An 18796-nucleotide genomic window follows, 5' to 3' on the forward strand; every position below is an offset into this window, starting at 1 on the left:
GAACTGGTGCTTGGAGAGGAAGCTGCACAGGACGTGGGGAGAAGCAGCTGGGCTCTGGATCACTTTGGATCCTGGACCAGCGGCCTGTGGGGTGGGACTGACGAGGTGTGGGGAGGGATGCTGTTGTTGGTGGCCTTTGTGCCGGGAAGGCTGGGGGACGCTGGAGTGACCCGGGGCTCAGCAGTGGGCAGCCTCCATGGGCCCCTTGCCCACCCCCTTGGCAGCTGGATGGTCCCCTGTGTGCTTCGTCATCGGAGCATGGAGGGGATCGCACAGGAGTGCGGGCGGGGTTGGGGGCAAGGGCCGTGGAGCCCCCTTCATGGCTGGGCGGGCAGGTGGGGAAGTCACCGTGTGAGACCGGGGCGAACCTTCGGAGGGGAGGGGGTCCACACGAACACAGACGGAGCCACAGATGCCCCTGACACTCCGGAGGGGATGAGACGGTTCAGCCTGGGGGACCCATGGGAGCGGCCGGTGGGGCACCCCTCCTTTTAAAGATGAGTAAGAGGTTCCCAGACAGAAACGGATGACCTTTTTCTTTCCTCTCCCCTCCCCCCCTCCCCTCCCTGCCCTTGACCCTTGGCTTGTGGCCTGAGTCGCTGCCCAGTAGGAGTTGAACTGTATTTCTGTCTGTGCCTCCGGAGTTAATCAGGGTCCCAAATACCTATCGGTGCCTTGCTCCGCACTTGTCTGCTTGGGGGGGGGTCTCGTGACCCCCTTTCGAGGTGGGAAACCTAAGGCTCACAGAGGTTAAGTGACTCTCTGGGTCACACAGGCGTTCGGGGTTGGGTTACCGCCGTCCCCTCCCCTTGCCCCACCCAGGGGGCAGGTCCACATCGTCTGCAGGGAGCCAGCCCCCACGAGGCCCTCTGGGTGTAGAGCTTGGGGATCAGGCTGCTGGGAGGTGGACGCGGCCCCAGGGGCATCGCCATCTCTCCCGTGGTATCAGGTGACTCTGGAAAAGGGTCCTGGTCTTCCACTTATAAGCTGTGTGACTTTGGGCCAGTTACTCACCCTCTCTGAGGGTCAGTGCCTCATCCACAAAACAGGACAAATGACGCCTACTGAGATCATGTTCGAGAGGAACGTGTGCGTTCGCCTTCCCCTTTCCTCCATGATTTGTGCTCAGGGTGACTGTTACTATCCTCAGAGGGCAAGACCCTACACCAGGCAGCCTCCTTGGGTTGATCCCACAACAGCCCATGAGGTATGTGCTCTTATCACTCGAAGGAGGAAGAAACCAAGGCTCAGAGAGGTGAAGTCACTTGTCCAGGATCACACAGCTGGGGGAGGGGTGGAGCCGGGATTTGGTCCCTACGGTGTGGTTCCCTTTGTCACTGTGACTGTCCCCTCTCTGGCCACAGCTCAGGGGTCAGCCGTGACAGGCGGTGGGCCCTTCTCAATAAGCAGGGCTGAGTCGGGAGGGCCATCTGGACTCCCCCGGGGGCACAGCCCCTCACTCCTCAGGGAGACGCTTCTCGCTGCAGGGGCCAGGACGCCCCCTGCCCCAGCTCAGCCTGCGCCTTCTCTCACTAGGTCCATGATTACCTTCGGAGCAAGCTCTGTTCCCTGTATGAGAACGACTGCATTTTCGACAAGTTTGAATGTGCCTGGAACGGGAGCGACAGGTAACCCCCAGACCTGAGGCCGAGGCCCCCTCGCTGGGCAGGGCCTGGGCTGCTGACCTAGCATCGTGCGAATGTGCTGTTCGTGAGCCTTGTTGAGTGACGGTGTCGGAGGGGGGGCCCACGGCTCCTTGCGGCGCCCGGAGCCCTCAGCCCGCCCACGCTGGGGCAGAATAGGACGCCGCTGTCCATGACTACACCTGCCTCCACCCTGAGCCCTGGTCTCCTTAGTGGAAACTGTCCGTCTGGGTCCCTAGCCACACGGCCACTTCCCTGGGTTGTCGGGACTGAGGGCTGTACCTCCCTGGGGCGGAGAGCTTCAGCCAGTGGCATGCACCCTACCCCCACCCCGCATCAGAGCTGCACCCTCCTCTTTCTGGCAGCTCCCCTAGGTCAGGCCTGCTGGGGCAGCGGGGGGGGGGGGGTGGCACATTCCAACTCACCCACCTCTGGGGCTGGCAGGGGTTCCCCAAGTCCAGCCACGTCTCACAGCCCCACCCACCCAGGAAATGGCCTGATGTGAGCTCCCGATTCCCCATTGCTGGCTCAGCCCAGGGCAGGTCCAGACAGGAAGGCCTACGCTGAGACCATAGGGTGGGGGTGGGGAGGAGGGCCCAGAAACCACAGGGACAGGCCGGGAGGGAGCCACCTGCACACAGGCTGGCCCCACGTGGGGCTGGGCCACCGTGTCTGGGGGTAGGGATCCCCTAGGGCTGCTGCTGACATCCTGGGGCTCCCCTGGCCCACAGGGGTCTCTGAGCAGGGCAATGCTCTCCATCAGACGCCAACATGCTGATCAAAGGAGGTCTGTCCAGTAACATTTAGAAAACCAGGGTGGAGTCCCTGCCTTGAGACCAGGCTGACACAGAGGGTCAGAAGGGACACACGGTATTCCCTCCAGGTGCCTGCACTCAGGCTGACCCCCAGACACCCCCAGTCAGGACAGGGCTTCTCAGATACCCCTGAGCTTCAGACCCTGACACATTGGGGGCTCCCCAGTGAGCACCAGCAGTGGCTCTTGGGGTGGGGGGTCCATTAGAATCTCAGGAGAGAGACTTATTGCTGGCTAAAGGGGATTCCAACACTACTGGGGGGGTTCTCCACTGGCCGTGACTGCTGCACGCCCTTCCTCCACGTCACCACCAGGGGGTACTCGTGAACAGACCACGCTTGGCTCCCAAGAGACGAGCCGCCAAGCTTGTCCTGGTTGGTGCCCAGCCTGGAGCTCAGCTCTGTTCCCAGTGCCTCTCATGCCACTTCCTGCCATGCACTTTACATGGCAGCCACCCCCATCCCTGGGGGTCCTGCCACTCCCCTTAGTGGTTCCCCTTCACAACCAGCTCTGCTGCCGTACCCTGAAATCCTGGCTGCATTGCACCTAGTTCACTCCTGGGGTCGCCTCAGATTACTGACTCAACTGAAGGCTGTCTCTTCCAGGAAGCCCTCAGGGCCCTCTCCATCTTGCTTCCCCCCCCCCCACCCCCCCGCCCAACCTCCTGCATCTTCTATCTATGTCTTGGCATTTATCACGTTTTCTCCTTGCCTCCGCTTGCCTTCCCTGTTGGATGGGGTGCCCTTGGGGGTGTGACTGGGGCCCAGCCCACCCTGAGCTACTCCTTAGGGGTCTCAGGGCTGTCTAGTCAGTGGCTATTAATGTTCCAGAAGGCATTGGGGTGGGCCACCTCCTTCCACTTCATCCTGAACACCTCCTCCAGGAAGCTCTCCTTGATCTGTTCTGCCTAGGACAAAGAGATTTGTGTCAACCAGGCATCTGCCAGTTGCAGAAAGTCAGACAAGCCTAAGCTTGTTCTGGGCAGGTATAGGCAAGGCTACCCCAGGGCTCAGGTGTACCCTGGGACCATCGCTTGCTCTGTTCCCATCTCTGTGCCTTCCTACCTCTCCTTACACACTAGCCTCACCCTGTCCTGCAGCTCCCGTCGCTGCTGGGGCTGACGCTCCTAAATAGTTCCCCTGGCGTTGACCTCACCGCCCACAACCCTCCCGGTGTCTATGGGAAGGTCTCTTGGAGGGTCGGATTGGCTTCAGGTTCCGGGCTTACTTTCTGAGCCAGTCAGCCTGGACACGATTGTTGGATACCTCGCTTGGCCAGCAGGGGGCGTGTAGAGCCCGGAGCTCCATAGTCCCTCAGCTGTGCCCAGTGCAAAGAGCCCTGGGGACAAGAGCGGTGACTGAAGCCCCCCCCCATGCAGATGAAGAAAATGAGGCGAGCAGAGGTGAAGCAACCTGTCTAGACACAGTCCAGCGGCAGGGGCTTTTTTCTGTTAAGGGAACCTTCTGGAATGTAAGCAGTGGGCCATTCTGTCCTGGCGTGGTTTGCAGGGAGCTGGGACCTGGTGCTCTGAGATGAGAGAGACCCTCCTCCTTGCAGGTGGGGACGGGGCTCCCTCTTCTGCCCAATTTTGTGGGTTGCCAGTGACTTTAGTGACCTCACTCGGCCTTCCCCTTGGTGGATCAGAAGCTGGGGTAGGGGACTGGGGGCAGCTGCCTTCCCATTTTCTCTGCCCTCCTGGCCTGGAGGTGGGGGGGGTGCTCCAGCAGGACCCTTCCCTGAGAATCATGCCTCATCCACTCTTTCCTTCCACTGCCCTAGTTGGGGCATCCTGTCTCAGACCAAGCCGGGCCTTCAGGCCAGGGCAACGATTAGAATCAAGGAATACCTCTTGGAGTTTCCCGGGCCCCACACTGCCCTGTTTTACCAAGAATCCCATACCATGCTCACCAGGAGTTGGGGTTCCTCGTTACCCCCCTTTTATTGATGGAAAAGCCTGCATGAAGGTGGGGGACACGTTAAGGGCAGAGCTAAAACTTGGACCCGGGGGTGCTGGCCCGAGCACCTGCCCACGATACCTGGGCTCGGGGCGTGCCTTTGCCTTTAAGGCCCAAGTAAAGCAGGTGGAGAGAGAAAGGCCTCTGACCCCATTTTTTACAGTGAGGGCCAGGCACCAGCCCCTGACCGCCCAGAGCCTGGGGCTGCCCCACCACGTTCCTGACCCCAGTCTGAGCTCCGCAGCAGCTGCTCTGGGCCCAGGGAGGGGAGGCCTTGGCCCCATGGGGATCTCAGACTCGCCATCCAGTGTGGGTGTTGGAAACCACAGCTGCGTCCTGGCCCCGGGCTCCTGAGTCTGCCCCCGAGGAGGACTGCTGTGGGTTTTGTGAGCACCCCGGGTGGGTCTGTGGCCAACAGGTGGCCCCTCTCCTCTGCAGGCTCTGGGAGTGACCACCGAATAGGGCAGCCCGGTGCAGGGCGGAGGTCACAGGGTGAGGCCAGACGAAGGAGGGGGTGCCACAGCTGCTCGCCCTGGGGGAAGGGGAGAGCCCCCCTTCTCTTGCTGGCATCTCAGCAATGTCCCCTGAGTCCCAGGGCCGGGCACAGTCGGTGCCGAGGAGGGAGCAAAAGCAGGAATCACCTTCTAATAAAGCTTGCGGCCAAGGGCATCTGGGCCATCAGCATGGCCTACCTGTGCATTTGCTGTGGGCTCCTGGCAGGTGGGGGCCTTCCCCATGGCCCAGCCTGGCACAGCACCTGACACCAGGGGGCACCCGCTGTGCGAGCGAGGGGGGCATCTGGCAGGGCCACAGGCGGGTCCCCCTGACTCCGCCCTTGTCTGCTGAGCCAGACAGGCCTGATGGGTTGCTGTCCTGGGTCGGGAGGTCAGAGTTCATCCCAGCTGGTGACCCCCGAGGTCTGAGCATCCCCCTCTGCAGGGCGCGTGGCACAGTCTGCCCCTAACGTGCTTCCTGTCTGTGCAGGTATGAGCCTGGCATCTGCAGATTCCAGTCTTGGGACCCCCAAGAGCACAGGGCACCAGGGACACAGCAGAAGTGGGACCGTGCCTATGTGGCAGGACCCTGTGGTTTGTGGGGCACAGACTAGAGCAAAGCTCAGAGGGAAGCCCTGGGCAGGAGGGGAGTGGCTGGGGGCCCATCAGGGGAGGGGTCTGGGGATGGCCTCCTGGAGGAGGTGCCCTCAAGTCTCAAGAAACCAGTAGAAATTTGCCCACAGAGGGTGGAAGGGCACTGGGGCATAGGGAACAGCATGGCAAAAGCCTCAGGAAAGGAAGTGGCCATAGCTGATGTTGAGGGCCAACGGATGTGGCCATAGCTCGGTGTTGAGGGCAGAGGTTAAGTCTCAGGGTGAATAGGGGCTCTTGGGCGTCCCTGGGGTGGGTGCTGTGAGAGAGTCCAGCATGGGGGATAATGGGCTTGGGGGTCAGAAGCAGGGGGACCAGTGAGCAGGCTGTTGCAGCCGTCCCTCGGGGCCAGAGACAAGGGTGATGTGGGCGGTGAAGGTAGAGGAGAAGGGCTGGAGTCAAACCACGCTCAGGGCATCTGAGGATGGACAAGAGCTGGGTCGCGTACACCCTTGGGGGTGGCCCCGGGGGCCGGGGTTTCCCATCCACCGTCCACCACAGAGACCCGGGTGGAGCCTTCGAGAAAACATACCCCCTTTCTGGAAAGCAAGAGATGTGTGCAGAAACTCCCCAGTGGGGTCGTCACCTCCTGGGCTGCATGAGGATCTGTCCCTGAATGTCCACTCGTTATTGCAAGAGTTAACCAACGAGCCCCCTGCAGCCCCCTGCCCATCAGCCTCAGGACTCTGGCACTGGGCCGCAGGGTGGCCCCTCTTGCCCCTCAGCCTTGGTGGCAACGCTGACATCATCTGGTCCTGGTCCCCAGCTCTGTCCTCCAGCACGGGCCTTCTAAAGCCCCTAACACGGGCACTCCACGGGCTGGGCCCCGGGAGCCCCCTGGACTGGCTGGCGTCCCTACGTCTCCAGTGGGCTCCCTGGGGCCTGATGTAGGGGGCCTGCCTTTCCGCAGGAGAACCGCTCTGGGTCTCTGACCTGTTGCCCACTGTCCCCTTCCCGTGGCCTGGTCTCAGTTCTGAACTGCAGCTCGAGGGAGGGCACTCGGGTGATGGCCTGGCCTGGCCCAGGGTCCCATGCTGGACTGTCACCTGTTGGCTGCGGTGGCCAGACGCCTGGATTCCGAGGGCTGCCACTGGCCCGCACGCCAGCTCTGAGGGCAGCTCTGTGACAAGCCCCGTGGGCTTGGGTTCCAGTGACGAAGTCACCAGCCCACTCCCCGTTCTCACACGGGGGGATCCGTGCTACGCGGGAGAGGCCTCACGGGTCACAACCTGGGGCGAAGTCCGAGCCAACCCGGCCGTCGTCGGGTCAAACTGATGTGTGAGGAGAGGGGCTTCTCCTGGAAGGTGGGAGCGGGAAGGCCTCTCCCCACACAGCGCGGCCCTGCACCTCCCCACGAGCCATGTCTTTGTCTCTACAAGCAGCGGGTTTGTTCCCATGGATTAAGGTTATATGGGCAGAGTTAGGGAACAGAAGAGCGTAGAGCCAGCCTGCCTTCCCCTCCAGAGATGCCACAGACCTCCAGAAAAGGCTGAACTGCCTGGCTGCGCCCCTCCCCCAGGCACAGCTACAGAGAGGCCCCTCCGCCCGCGCGGCCCTGTCCCGGGTCAGGTGGAGAGTGGGGGTGGGCGAGGCGGCCTGCTGCTTTCCTAGGACTCCCCCCGGGGGGAGTTGGGAAGGCCTGTGACCCTTCTGCTGCATTCACTCACTCATACCCGCAGATACCCCTAGAGCACCCACGGGGTGCTCTGAACTTGCACGTGCCGCAGTGAACAAGAGAAGCTTCTGGCCCTTCCTTCCCTATGGTTCGCAGAGCATCTGTGGCCTTTTCCCCGAGCACCAGGCCAGGGTGCTCGGCTTGGCCCCATTGTGTTTGCGGCTGAGGGTTGGCATTTGCTGCCCTGATGAGGCCAAGCCAGGCCCTGGGGCTCAGACAAGACACGCCTGCCCCAGGAGCCCCCACCGAGTGGTAGAGACAGGCCCCCCCCGACGCTTGCCCGCGGTGGCTAGCGCTGTGAGGCGTTCCCCGCCTGCCCCTCTGGCTCCCGACCGTCAGGGGCTGGCTCGATGGCCGCCATGCCCTCTGGCTTGAGGCCAGCTTCAACCAGTGGGGACACCAGAAGGAGGTCTGAGGGCAGCAGAGAGAGACAGGGTATTTGTCCCACCTCCCTCCTTGTCCTCTGAGCCAACTGTGTCCCTGTGGGCACAACTCTAGTCAGCCACCTCTCTCTGTCTCTGTCAGCCTTCCTCCCCTCACCCCTCAGGCCTGGGGGGGATGTTGCAGCCCCAGGGCTCGGCACTTTCCCTGTGGTTCCCTTAGAACCTTCCAGAACATTTGTGCATAACCTCTTTATGGAGCTCCTCTCCAGTCACCCACTTGGCATGTGCCCTCTGTCCTCTGCCTGGACACCCCAGGAACATCGCAGAAGAACAGCTTTCTGGATGAGGTTTTCCACCCCCACTGCCCCCAAGCACCCTCCCCCGCCCACTGATCTCACAACACAAGGTCTGACAAAGCAGGTTGGGTGGCAGGGGGAGGGGACACCAGAGGGTGGCCCTGCAGATTGTGGACTCTGGCTCAAAGCCTCGCCTCGTGGGTGCAGGCCGTTTCCAGGAACCGCACGTGCAGGGCAGGCAGGGGAGGCCCCGAAGCCGCTCGTGGGTGGGAACCCAAAACCTCTACTTCCCTCCAAGGAACTATTGGCCAAGACTCGCCAGTCGCCGAGAACCCGAGGTCCTTCCTGGGAAGGATCGGAACTCCGAGGGGCTGCCTTCTCAGTGGGAAAGGAGACAGACAGTTGTCAGCCCAGCCCCTGCCCTCTGCCGGGGAGATCGCTCCCCTCGGGCAGGTCCAGGAGCCAGGCCACTGTGAGGCCTCCCCACCACACACCCCGCCCCACCCTCTAGAAGGGGCTGACATTGAGAGATGGCCCACCGGCTCTGGTAGAGATGCTGCGGGGAGGGAGGCCCCGCGTCTACTCTCCTCGTGTGTGTTTAGCAGCCCACGTTCTCCCATGGAAGGGGACATGTCATTTTCAGCCTGTGACTCAGCACCATCCAGGGCCTCCGAACCCCCCCCCCCCGCCGCGCCACCCCCGGGAGCGTCTGACCTCCCACAGCCCAGGTGCCTGATATGAGAACGTCTCCCGGTCTGTCCAGGGGACGTCTGCCTCCAGCATCTCCTGCTCGTCTGCATTGTTCCCCTGACTCGGGCGATCTTGAAGACATGGCCTATGTGCATAACCCTTGTAAACTAGGGGTCCACGGGGCTCTGTCTCGGAGCAGTGACACCCCAAGAAACACGCTTAGCTTCCCAAGGGAGGAAAGGAGTTCCAATCTGTACGCACCCTCCTGAAGAACGTTGAAGGGGCCCTCATTTCCTGGAATGCCCTCCCTCCTCATTTTGCCCCCCTCTCCCTGCCTGGCTCCCTGCCTGGCTGCTCCAGGGCCTCTCCTGAGCCAAACCCCAAAACCCCTTCTCTAGGCCTAGGCCCCATAGCTGGCATCCTGGCTCTCCCAGCTCTTACCATGCAGACTGACATGGCCTTTCTCCCATGCCCCGGGAACCCCTTCTTCTTGGGGGAGGTGGGGGAGGGGAGAAACGCAATGGATCACGAATGTCAGATTCTCTAGCAGGACAGGGAAGTGCATGAACATCCGCACAGCACCCGTGTGCAAAGAGCATTTAGTCTTCACCCAGCTACTCACAACAGGAGGGTGCTGGGTGCCCGCGGTGAAGGGTGCGGCGGGTGGGGTCGGGGCCAGCCCTGGGTCGGCCTTGGAGCCTGCAGTTGGGCCGGCGCTTCTGTGTTGATTTGCCCTCGGCTTTCCCTCTGCTGGTGCCTAGTCTCTCTGGAAGGCCAGGCCTCTCCTGGAGGCAAGGGAGAGTACAGGAGAATTTCCTCCGTGGTGTCTGGGGTAGAGCATTAAGGGGTCTCGGGAGCCTGCGTGTGGATGGCAGCTGAGCTGTGAGGGAGAACCAGAGCCCAAGAGGAGGGAAGGTGGGGACCGGACCGTCCCTTCCCCTGGGGGAGGGGGTGGCCCTGCAGCCCCGGGTTTGTCCCCGGGGGCGTGGCACATTTCCACTGGCCTCCTCCCCGCCTGACGTGTCTCCTCCTCCCGCCAGCGTCATCATGACAGGGGCCTACAACAACTTCTTCCGCATGTTTGACCGGAACACCAAGCGCGATGTGACCCTGGAGGCGTCGAGGGAGAGCAGCAAGCCCCGGGCCGTGCTCAAGCCGCGGCGCGTGTGCGTGGGCGGCAAGCGCAGGCGGGACGACATCAGCGTGGACAGCCTGGACTTCACCAAGAAGATCCTGCACACGGCCTGGCACCCGGCCGAGAACATCATCGCCATCGCGGCCACCAACAACCTGTACATCTTCCAGGACAAGGTGAACTCCGAGATGCACTAGGTGCGTGTGGAGCCCCGTCCTGGACACGAGCAGCGCCGCCCGGAGCGGCCCTGTCCCTCCGGCCCAGGCGGCCTCTGCTGGTCACACTCTCTGTTTGGAAACAGGAGTCAGGAGGGCTCATAGCCACAGACCGTGAAATGGACGTGATCGTGGCCTTGGGGTCCAGGCCCTTCATTCCCGTACTTAACCGTGAGCTGCCTGTTCCACGATTAGGACTTAGACATCTCCGGGTTCATGCTTCTCTTCTTCCAGCAGCAACTTTCAGGGGAAGTGGGCATCCTGGGCACCCCCCTCCCCCGGGCCCTAGATCAGGGTTCTGGGGACAGAGGACAGACTCAAGCCAGCCAGGGATTCTTTTGGTTATCAATGGAGCAATTTCCACTATCTCAGAGCCGAGGGTCTTCCCTTGGCCTTTTGGATCGTGAATTCATGCTGAGAATTGGCAGGTGCAAGCTCCTCTTTTAGGGTCTTTTAGTGTCTTTCAATACCCCAGGTCCGGCGTTTCCTGAGAGGAAAGGGGGCACTGAAACCCGCCTGTGTGTGTGTGCTTGTTCTTCTCACCGTGTACCCAGCCTTTGCTGAGCGTGGGCCAGGGGCCAGGCACGGTGCTCGGCCCATTAGGCGCGTGGATTCAGTCCCCACTCCGCGGGGCTCTCCTGTTCTGCTTCACGGTCACTGGGCACCTTGTGGGGGCTCACATGGGCCCTGTCCGTGACCCTGTAAGGTGGGTGTCCGTTCACTTACTCCATAAACACCAGCCCCTCACTGAGTGCCAGGCTCTGTGCCAGGCGCCAGGGACAAAAGGTGAATAATTATCATCCCCACTATACACACAAGGCAACGGGCCCTGACAGAACGAACAGTTTGTCCAAGGCACGCAGCGACCAAGTGGTGGAGTCAGGAATCCCGAGCACTGGGCGCTTTCCGATCCACCACGTTGGCGGCTCGTGTTAAAGCAGCGTTCTTGCCTGGAAGGTTCTGGAAACACCTCTTCATCTTAGGAGGTGGGCGATGACGAGGGTCCGGGGCGACCCGAGCCGCAGCACGGAGAATGGAGAAGACCCCGGTGGTGCCAAGCTCTGTGTGGTGACTTCAGACCCCCACCCTCTTGGGGGCGCCTCGCTGCACCCACATCTGTACCCCAGCCCCTTGTTTAGGTGCACTGAGCTGCCTCCAGGAGGAAATTGCATGTTATGACCATTTCAAGATACATTTTCTTTAACGACCTGGCCTCGGAGGACTCTTTCCTGAGGGCCTCAGAGAATGCCTGTCTCCGCGGCACCTGCTCCTGCCACGTGGTCATGGAGACCGTCTCGCCCATCCCCCCACTCGTCTTCTCTGCCTACAATTACAGCGAACCACTGGCTGTGCGTGGGATTCAGAGAACAGAGTGCAGAGGCCGAAGCCAACATTTTTTTTTTTTTTTACAAGAAGTAACCCAACCCAGGAAACAGACCCACCCGAGATTTTTCTCAGTGGATAATGGTATACTTTCGTGTGTGTCAAAGCACAAAACGCATGTGCATTCACTTCTGGCCATATGATATTTACACAAGGAAATGAGTCCATTGTTTCGTTTTGGGTTTGTTTTTTAAATCAACATGAATGAAGAATGTTTGTTTATATATCACTGTAAAATCCAGGTGACCTGGACAGTATTATATGTACATATCTATTCTAATTAAAATTAACAATCACAGGATTGGATTCCTTTTCTCCCCCCCTTTGTAAAGAGGTTCAAGAATGTGGTACCTTGTATAGAAAACTTGTTGAAGCCAAAATCCAGCTCTGAGGGCCTTACACAATTACGCGGATATTTGGCACAATCCGTTTCCCTTTGTGATTCAGACGCTAAGAGGAGACTTGCTTTTGCAGCTGGAGGTTACTGTCAGATCGTAGATTTCACATTTACCGTCTACAGAGTAACGACCCTTAACACTACATTCAAAGGGAGGTCTTAATACAGTTCCTGGTTCTTTACTCCTGTTTTAAACTTTGGATACCAAGCCAAAAAGGAAAAGAAAGAAAGAAAATGATCTTAGAGGAAAAGCATGTCTTCAGATTCCTGGAAAATCGTGATATCCAAAGCAAGTTGTGAATAATGACACATGTTGGGGGTGGGGGGCAAGACTAGATGTATGTGGCAGACGGGCCAGTAAAATAGTCACAAACTCTGCTTCTTACTGTTTAAATTTTCTGCTCTTCTTGAATGTATGAGCGTTCACATAGTCATTGTGAAGTTGTTGGGTTGTTCTGTTTTTATTCTAATACTCTGAGGACTGAGCTCCTGGTGGCGTCGGGTATTGTGGTGGTAGGTAGACAGACCTGATCACTTTGGATTCCATAGCTCATGGGTGCATTCTGGTTTTCTTCGGTATCTCAGATTATTCAACTGTTGAATAAAATTATAAATATGTTAATACCAGCTTTTTCCAATAAAATAACAAATGTTACATCGAACATGAGACTCAGAATGCCGTTTGTTTCTAACGAGGCCAAGCCCAGGGCGGTGGGTGCTGGTTCACCTCAAGGCTCTGTGACCTCTAGCTCTTAATGAAGTTTTTAACCTTTATGAGCTCTGATTTCATCACTGGAGAAGTGGAGCTAACCTTGTGAATCGGATAGCACCTGCAAAGCATAGTGTCTGGCACATAAGCTCTCAATAACTGATGGTTGTTTTGCCCTTTGTTTTGTTTTGAAGCAGGTGCACATAGCCCACCATGATTTCCAGTATTCTCACACTCTGTCATGATCTTTTTCACCACTTCAGCATGAAGGTATGGTACCGATGAGGGCATGGAGGTCCAGAGAGGTTAAGGAAGTAGCACGAGATCACACATCGTGTGTTGGAGCGGGTTTCAAGCCGCTGACCCACATACTCGTCTGGGCTCCATGTTATCCCTTTTGCAGGGGAAGAGGAGAATCCTGCTGTTATACCCACTTTACAGATAGAGAAACTGGGGCTCAGAGAGGTGAAGTGATTTAACCTGCGCCCAAATTCACAGAACCAAGGAGTGGTGGAATCCGGATTCAAACTCAGATGGTGAACGTGCCAGGCACATGGTGGGTGCTCAGAGGTTGGTCAGGAACGTCATGGCCTTGCTGACCAAGCACCAGCTCGGGGCTGTGCACGTGTGACCTTGAGATGAGAGGTTATCCCGGGTCATCAGGCGGCACCCATCTGTCACATGAGTCCTTGTCAGCAGAGAACCTCAGAGGGAGAGGAGGCAAGAGACGGAAGGTCAGATGTGGTAGGAGGGTCCCACCTGCCATTTTTGGCTCTGAAGATGGGGGAGGGGGCAGTCCACAGGCCCAGGAACATGGGCGCCCCGATTTATTCCTCACTGACTCCCATAACAACTCTGAAAAGACCATCCTTACAGCCTTGATTTCTCAGAGGAGTTATCTGAAGCCCCGGAAGTTTAGGGCACCTGCCCAAGGCTCACTGCCCACATGGTAATGACCACACTAGTGACCACTGAGGGCCACCAACTCAGCCCTTTGCAGTCATTATTTCATGCCACGGTAGACCCACGTGGTAGGTAACTATTACTGCTCCTGTTCTAGAGATGAGGAACTCGAGGCTCAGAGAGGTTAGAGAACTTGCCCAGGACCACACGGTAAGGGCAGAGCTAGAACCCACGTGTCTGAGACTTGTGTCCTGTGCAGTCATAGGTTCTGGAGCTGGGGTCCGACCTTAATCCTGTCTTGACCTCAGTGCCTGGTTCTTCTGGCATCGACACCCCTGGGGCAAAGAGTGGCCAACTGCGTGCAGCTTGCAAAATCGAGAGACAACTTTATGATTTCTGCTGGTACTAGATTCCTTATTTACGTGCACTGCAAAGTTGCCGCACGGGAACTTCTGCTACTTTTCACTGAAAGGGGGCCCTCTTGCCGAAATTCACACAGCCTCCTCGTTTTAACTTAGACGTGAAGTCCTCCAGGTTGGAAAGTGCCTGGGGAAGGCGTGTCCAGGGGTCAGAGCAGCTGTAAGAGCCGGACTGGTGGGGTCGGGGGGGAACCCCGCTGTGGTCAGGGCCCTGCTGGGCACTTCCTTGTTCATCTTCTGCAATCCTGAGAGGGATCCCTGAGGAAGTGAGGCTTGGGCATCTGACAAACCCCAAGTCACGTAACTGGTGGCTGGTGGGACAGAGATTTGGGTGGTGCTCAGGCCCCTCCTCCAGCAGGACAACAGGGAGTCTCTGACCAGGAGGACAAATGATCTTGGCAGGAGCGGGAACTTGATGAGAGGGGACCGGGGGCCAGTGTGGGCGACCCCACGGCATCTTTTCAATCTAGCTTAGCTCTGGGCTGACTTGGAACATCGCCGTGGCCCCATGGGCAGAAAAACTGCACTTGCCTTAAGCTTCGTTAAAGTAAACTGAGGCAGGAGTGACCAAAACATCTAGAAAAATACGACTGATTCAAGTAAGGAGAAAGTGTGGGGCCACCCCCCTTGGCTGGCAAATCCAACAGTCTAGGAGTCTTCATGACAACAGTTGAAGGCACCTGGGGACTTTTAAGGGGATTGGGGGCAAGATTCTGGACGAGACAGGGCTGCTGGCCTGGGGATATGCTGGGGGCACAGCTATAGGAGACCTGGGTTCAATCCCAGGTTTAATCGCAGCCTCGTCACTGACCAGCATATAGGCTGTATCTGTTATCTACTGCCCCCTAACAAATGGCCCCCCGGTGTAGAAGTTTGAAACCACGGCATTTATGGTCTCACACGGTTTCTGAAAGTCGGGAATCGGACATTGATGAGCCGGGTGTTTCTGGCTCAGGGCATCCTTCACCTGTGAAGAACTGACTGGGGCGGAGGTTCTGTTTCCAGGCTCACTTACACGGCTTGAGGCTTTGGTGCCTTGCCGCGTGGGCTGTCCCCAGCATAGCCTACTCACCCAGGGTGACCGATCTAAGATAGAGACAGCGCCCAAGCCGAAAGCCACGGTCTTTCTGTAATCTCCGAGGTGCTACCTTGGATTGGTCACATAGCCCGATCCTGGGGCCACGGGGCAAGAAGCTGCAGCAGGTGGTGGGGGTCACTGGGGGCCATCTGGAGACTGACTGCCACAGGGGTCCCAGCAAGCCACTGCACTTCTCTGAGCCCAGGGTTTGTTTATAAAGCAGTGACAATAACATCGACCGCACGAGGGGTTTTCGAGACACTCAAGGGTGCTGATGTCCACAAAGCCACTGTCACCGCATCTGGCACGTGGGAGGTGCTGTGTCTCTGTAGAGACCTAGTCAGCCGTCCCCCGACCCCTTGCCCTGGGCCCACGTGCCCTCCTTGGGAGGGCTGACATTCCGAGGGCTCTTCCAGCTCTGTGGAGATTGGGAGGCAGGAGGGTGAGCTGACCCGTCACCGCTGGTCTCCCGGTGGCTCTCAGGGTCAGGTGTCCCTCAGCCTCACCCGGGGGCCCTCCCAAACCCCACGGCCCAGCCATCAGCATCTCGGACTGGGATTCATTCAGCACAGGAACTTTTTAAAGCTCATCAGAGGTGGGACGTCTGGGTGGTTCAGTCAACTGGGCGGCCGACTCTGGATTTCGGCTCAGTTGTCATTGTGGGGTCGTGGGATCCAGCCCCATGTCAGGCTCCGTGTGAGTGTGGGGTCTGCTTGTCCCTCTCCCTCTGTTGCTCGCCCTGCTCACTCTCTCTTGCACTTGCTCCCGCTCTCTCGATAGACTAACCAAATCTTTAAAAAAAATAATAAAGCTCATCAGAGGACTCCACCGTCCTTAAGAGACCGGTTATTCTGTTAATTAAAAAGGAAAACAGTGCCTTTCTGGAGAGCAGGAAAAGCAAATGATCTATATTTTGTTGGGGGGAAGCTGAAAACTGTGTGTGGGACAGTTGATTTTCACCACTTCTGGAAAGAAAGACCCAGCGCCCCAGTCTTCTGTTCTGTTTCTCCCAGACTACTTTTCAGGGCCACCTGCAGAAGGTAACGACATGAGAAAAACTTGAACAAAGGCTTATCAGCTCTGGGGTGGTGTCCTAGCAACAGAAAAGCTTTTCATGCTTGAAATAATTGCCCAACTTGCAAGTGATTCATTTCAAACAGCCGTGTCCCCCACTCCACTTTTTTTTTAAAAAAAAACAAAGTCCCATTATCTCTACCTGGAGACTGTTCGCATTTCCACAGGGCCCACGCAGTCAGATGACATGATGAATTTCAGGGAGGAGGGACTGAAATCTGCAAAAGGCAATGGCAGTATTAGGACAAAGTACAAATGAAAATGGAAAGGAATCCATTATTAGAATTATGCAAAAGAGAAGTCTAAACATGCAAAATAGATATGAATGTTTGGAGCAGTGAATTATCCGTTTAATTCATCTGTAAAGCCTATGAGAGGTGCTGATGACCATCTTGTTCATGAACGTGCCAAGTAAGAGCTAACTTCACCTTGGAAGGATCATCTTTTCTTTTGGCAAATCTACTTAATCATTCGCCCGACGGAGGGCTTCTGAGCACCCACCGTGTGAGCAGCATGGATACCCCGTGGCTCCGAGCTGGGACACTGGAGCCCAGCTGCTGGGACTCACATCCTGGCTTTGGTGGATCCTTGGGGATGTTACCCCCACCTCCCACCTCTGTGCTTCTCAGTTTTCTCACCTGCAAAGCATTGGAGAATGACAGTACCTAGCTCAGGGAGGTGGTGTGGGTTAAACAAGAGAATCTTTGTGTAAGTGGTCAGCCCATAGCCCGAGCTCCCTGGGAGCCTGTTAATGACATCGTCGCTGGTCCCTCCCACTGTGACCCCACCTTCAGCGCAGCCCTGTGGAACGCTGCATCATGGTCCCCACCATCCTTGGGGGACACCGGGGACAGTCAGTGCCCGTGCTGAGCATGAGGACGGGGTCTCACTGAGGGAGGAGGGAGCACGGGGGTTAGCTGCAGCCCAGATCCGCAGGCTGACCAAGGCTGGCTGGTCTCGTCTAGGGTTCGAGGGTCTCCGCAGGACCCCTGGCGCTGCTGGCCTGAATCGGGATTCCCTGCAGCCATGCAGGGTGGGAGCATGGTGAACGTCTGCCGCGTACAGCCCCAGCAGCCTCTTTCCCTCTGGGCTCTGCCCTGGTCAGGGAAATCCCTGCTCCCGGTGAGCACAGGGTGGCCGGGGGTGTCAGTGCCTGTGCCCTGCCCCCCTGGCCCTGGGGTTGCCGTGTGGCTCCAGCCAAGAGCCAGGAGAAGAACGGCCTGCGAGGCCCAGGTGAGCCCCGTGACTGCGGAGTGCCTAGTGTGGTGGCTTCACTCTGCAAGGCTGGCAAGAGGGAGCAGGCGCAGAATGCGCCTCTGTCCTTAAGGCCACTGCCTAGAAGTTGCCCGTGTTCCCTCCGATCACTCCCACTGGCCGGAAATGCACCGGGCCAGGGAGGCTGGAAAACGCGGTACTTGCCGCGGGCTCGGCTCCGAGTCAGGCGCTACTGCCGTAGGAGGGCACTCGGGGGGACGTGGCAGTTGTGTCTGCAGAAAGCTGGGGTGGTGCGCCTTCCCCGCAGCGCTTGTGCCCAAACAACTCCCAGAGAAGCCAGAGTCAGCCAGAAGCCGCCAAACGATCCTAGCAGAGAGAGGACGGCCGCGGCCACTTGGTGTGACTGTCGCTGGCTCCCGGGGGCCTGCTTCCGGGACGGTGACGTCAGCGCCTAACTGATACTCTCCCACAGGTTAACTACCCACTCAGGACAGACAATGCTGCTTTCTGAAGGTGCCGACGGTGAACCAGGGAGGAGTGGGGGCAGGGGCCGCGGGGGCAGGGGCCGCGGGGCCAGGGCCCTGGGTGGGAACTTCAGCCTGAGGGCAGGCGCCGGTGAGGCCCCAGGGGGACGAGCAGGATCCTGACCTGCGGCCTGGCTCCAGCTGGAGAGCTGGAGCCTCTGCATGGCTGACTTGGGGCGTTTGGTAAAAGGAAGAAAACCCCTCACTTCCAAGGACGAGAAGCCGAGCAGGAGGCACCTGGGGGTGGGGTCTCAGGAGCATGGGGCTGTACTCACGGGGAGCGGGGAGCTCCCGGACCACTGGGCAGGGGCAGTGTGTGCCAGGACCCTACGGCTGGCTCACATCTGACGCCCTGGGGCTCCTGCTCGGGTGGGCCGGTCACCATCAAAAAGCCTGGGCCTGGGGCACCTGCGTGGCTCAGTCGGTTAAGCGTCTCTTTCTACTCAGGCCATGATCTCAGGGTCCTGAGATGGAGCCCGCATCAGGCTCGGTGCTCAGTGAGGAGTCTGCTTGTCCCTCTCCCCCCTCCCACTCTGTGCTGCACGCCCCCCATGCTCTCTCTTCAACTGGAGAAAAAAAAAAAGCAACCAAAAGCCTGGGCCTGTTTTCATCAGCAAGCCAGAGGGAACGAGTGCTGGGGCAGGCAGCACATAGCACGGGCCCCACAGGGACAGAATGGAGGAGGCAGCTGGGAAGTGAAAATGACAAGCCAGACGCGTCCTCAGGTGCTGGGTTCAAGGGGACACAGAGAGATCGGGACGTCAGCCGAGGCCCAAAGAGCATCCCTGGGCCGGGGAGTCAGAAGAAAGACCACCAGGTTCCAGCGGCAGGCGGGTGGCCAGCAACGCTGAGCCGTGGGGCTGGGGGTGAGGCCACACCGGTCAATAGAGACGCTGAGGTCGGGGAGGCAGAATGTGGACGGCGGGGCTCGCCCTGGGACTGCGCTGTGCCGCCGGAGGATTCGGGGTGCCGACAGGCGCTTCTGCCCCCAAGCCGGGCAAGAAGGAGAGTGGAGAAGGAAGAGAGAGTGGACCGGGAAAGAGCCCCAAGGTCCTGGGAGAGGGACGCCCACGCCAGTCCCTGTTGCCCATGGCCTGTCACACACGGGCAAGTCTGTCCCTGTCATTCGGGGCGCTCGCCTCT

The 18796-nt window shown here is 58.7% G+C and overlaps 1 protein-coding gene across 2 annotated transcripts in view; it reads left to right on the forward strand.

Annotated features, from left to right (window-relative positions):
- The window catches only part of PPP2R2C (protein phosphatase 2 regulatory subunit Bgamma), a 134127-nt gene extending 121740 nt beyond the window's left edge, over window positions 1-12387 (forward strand). For both annotated transcript variants that reach the window (XM_027600554.2, XM_027600555.2), the window contains exons 8-9: window positions 1537-1628; window positions 9642-12387. In XM_027600554.2, coding sequence (XP_027456355.1) covers window positions 1537-1628; window positions 9642-9933 — 384 coding nt within the window. In that variant the 3' untranslated portion in view covers window positions 9934-12387. The remainder of the gene's footprint in view (window positions 1-1536; window positions 1629-9641) is intronic.
- Window positions 12388-18796: the final 6409 nt, after the last annotated feature.

Source organism: Zalophus californianus, chromosome 2 (assembly GCF_009762305.2).
Source record: "Zalophus californianus isolate mZalCal1 chromosome 2, mZalCal1.pri.v2, whole genome shotgun sequence".
Taxonomy (NCBI): Eukaryota; Metazoa; Chordata; class Mammalia; order Carnivora; family Otariidae; genus Zalophus; species Zalophus californianus.